Source organism: Phytophthora parasitica, assembly GCF_000247585.1.
Source record: "Phytophthora parasitica INRA-310 unplaced genomic scaffold supercont2.32, whole genome shotgun sequence".
Classification (NCBI taxonomy): Eukaryota; Oomycota; class Peronosporomycetes; order Peronosporales; family Peronosporaceae; genus Phytophthora; species Phytophthora nicotianae.
The window spans coordinates 291,256-294,146 of record NW_008649018.1 but is presented as its reverse complement, the minus strand read 5'-3'; the positions used below and the strand labels follow the sequence as shown (position 1 = coordinate 294,146).

Genomic DNA, 2,891 nt, shown 5'->3' with positions numbered 1-2,891 from the left:
GATTCGCAGTGAACATCTGCTCCAGCTTCCCGCGTTGAAGCGTAGTTGGATACAAGCGAATCTTGATAACACTGTTGACAGACTTGCTCTCTTCACTTAACTCTCCCAGCGCGCGTAGATCTTCCCGCAGATCTTCGAACGACGGTGTACGCATCGTTCCCCACGTAGTTGCTCTGAACACATCGGTGAAGTTGGTGACGTCGAACCACGACGTAAGCAATCGATCTACCAGAGGTGGATGATGCGAGTTCTTCTCAACCGCTTGCAACGAATCCGCATCTGGCATCCAGAGATCTTTCGCCACCGCAGGATCGAACCACGTCGATGGATGAACGAGCACTCTCCCGTTTGTGGTTGTCTTCTGCTCTGCAGACTTGGCAGTTCTGCTTGAACGTCGACTCTTAGGCTTCTTCTTGTCAGGCTGATCGACAGTTCTGTCATCTGAAGCTGTCTTCTGTCGCGTAGGCTCAGCAATTTTCTGTGAACGGCGACGCTTAGACTTCTCCTCATCAGGCGGATCGCTCTTTTTTCTTCGCTTGCTGCTCATGGCAACAAAACGAAAATGACGAGATCATAGCGACCGAGCGTGGAAGGATAGAAAATGATTTGTTGCAGTTGAAATTGCAAAATCCAAATGTAGTTTGACGATTGTGATTGGCTTAAAAGTGTACAAACACAGCTGTTTTCCAAAGAGTGACAGCGATTCTCGCACTTTTGTAACGTCACCTCGAACTTCGGTAATGACACATGCTTCGGGATGTACGCAGACCTGAGCAAACTGTTCATACACTGGCTTCGCATCATCGGTTGAAAAAGAGCTCGAACTAGCTGGTTTAAAATCGACACGCCCCCGGCACTTCTCTCTTGCAACGCCGGTTTGGGCGCCTGCATGGCCGGGTGTGTCGCGGCTGGCCTGTTGCCAGCGCCTTAATCGGCCTGTTAGTGCAACTCAAAGAACATGCAAGACAGAAACCAGAAGTGACCAAGAGCATCTTGATTGATCGTGGCACCTGCGGTATCGACTACCTCAATTGCGCGTAAGTAAAGGGAAAATTTTGCACGCCCGTGTTTATTAAATACCTGTTTACCTTCTTACAATAAATGGATTGGAGTCTTGGTGGGATTCTGGGTGACAAGTTCCTTCGAGAGTACTACACAGTGTTCAATTTCCACAATCTAGAAATCGGCATCGCGTGCGGTGGCGTCCCTAAGATGCTCCTTCGGCCTAGTGCTTGGTGGATAAGATCGATATGAGCACTAAACGAGGGCAACACACATTTCACTTGTATGTCGAGACCATGAGATGTGTGTCGTTTGCTATATTTAACGGATCGCTGTTGCCGACGGAAGTTCGGAAACATTCCGGTGTAGGAACAATTCCTGAATTGGTCGACGCAAAAACGAGGTCACCTCACAGAGTAATAGAACATAACTGTATGTCCGTGATGAGGCAGTACAAATAAACTCCGAAAAACGGTCATCGGACCGAGAACCCCACGTAAGGATGTCTACGCTTGCTAGGCACTAGCGCAGACTTATATATCACTCATTTATTTCAACTAACCTTAGTCCCCTCCTTCATTGCTCGAATCGTCAGTTAATCCAATTGGAACGTGTACATATGAACCGTGAATTGTGTAGTCTCGCCTCAGCCAGATTGAGGTCAGAATGCGCTCTCCGCACCTTGACTTGGTGTGTTTTCATCGCCGTTCGAGCTGTCCATGGGTTGGCCTCCAGACTTGCTCCCACTGCTATTTTCATTGCTGTTGCAACTGTTTCTCGAGTTTCTTGCTGCCTCCTTGCGCAGTTTGATCTCCAGAATGCTTTCCATCACCTTCAGATGTTTCTCCTGCAGTGCGATCATTCTCTCGAAGGCGTTTCCCTGCTGCACTCGTAGGTCCGTCATCACCGAAGTGAGTCCAGCAAGGGCTTCCCTCGTATTGGATGCCTCTTTCTGGTACAAGTTTGCAAGGTGGTTCGATGTGGCAGCCGTAAGCCTTTCGATCGCGCTGATTAGTGACGCGTCGTGAACAACCACGGTCGGCTTGAAGGCGTCTTCGCTGGATCCAGAGTCATCCGGGGTCGTGGAATCAGCTTCTGTCTCCTTGTTTTCCTCTTGAATAGTCTTGGCCGCGTGGTGCGCCTTGCGGTAAGACATTGAAGTGCTAGAACCCGATTCTCTGGTACCCGAGGACGTATACACATTACGCAGCGTGCCCCAGTACTCTTTGTACCCGGCACTGCGGCGGTCGAAGACGTCGGTATGACGCATATTGTAGGCGTCTCCGTGGCGCATATTACTGGCATGGTACTCGGCATTGAGTGACCGCAGCTTCTTGGCCACTCTCTCGGTGTTGTTGCCTCCAAGGTCCCCGGTTTCTGTCTGCGCCAACGTTTTCGCTGCGTGTAGTTCCCCGCTCGTGTACGACGCTGGTCCAGCTTGCCGTCTTCGAGGCGCTGAATTCAGAGCGCGGCTCACATCGTCGTGCATGTGACGCCAACGTGCCGAACTGTCGGCTTGCTGCTCCATCGCCGCGCTGTGCTCGTTGGGCGCTGCCTTTTTTACCCGATTTGTCGTGCCTGGAGCCATGAAAGAATGCCTCTCGAAAGTGTGTGTAACAGCGTGTCTTGCCACCCCAGACTCGGTTGTAAGCGGTCTTGCGGAGCTGGGAGATCCAGCCCGGAACACACGGCGCCTCTGCATCGGAGTACCTATCGGCATCGTCGTCGCTGGACGTTTTCCGCTGCTCATCATTCCAACATGATGCGTGCTGCTACCATCTGACATGGTCGTCGCCGGTGTAATTTCCGCAGACGCACTAGATGGTCGCTTGGCTGCACTACTGTGAGCAGTTACTGGTAGCCCACCCTGTCCTGCGTCTTTTGTTTCT

At 51.4% G+C, this 2,891-nt stretch overlaps 2 protein-coding genes across 2 annotated transcripts; both read right to left on the bottom strand.

Moving 5' to 3' along the window:
- Positions 1–92: 92 nt before the first annotated feature.
- On the bottom strand, positions 93–547 carry PPTG_13357 (hypothetical protein; the record flags this gene model as incomplete). The annotated part of the gene is made up of 2 exons (XM_008908966.1): positions 93–173; positions 230–547. 2 exons carry the CDS (start codon positions 545–547, stop codon positions 93–95), a joined length of 399 nt encoding a protein of 132 aa, XP_008907214.1.
- A 906-nt stretch (positions 548–1,453) lies between these two features.
- PPTG_23187 (hypothetical protein) lies at positions 1,454–2,788 on the bottom strand (the record flags this gene model as incomplete). The annotated part of the gene is made up of 1 exon (XM_008908965.1): positions 1,454–2,788. The coding sequence occupies one exon, from the start codon at positions 2,786–2,788 to the stop codon at positions 1,664–1,666; it is 1,125 nt and encodes a 374-aa protein (XP_008907213.1). The 3' UTR covers positions 1,454–1,663.
- Between the last annotated feature and the right edge of the window lie 103 nt (positions 2,789–2,891).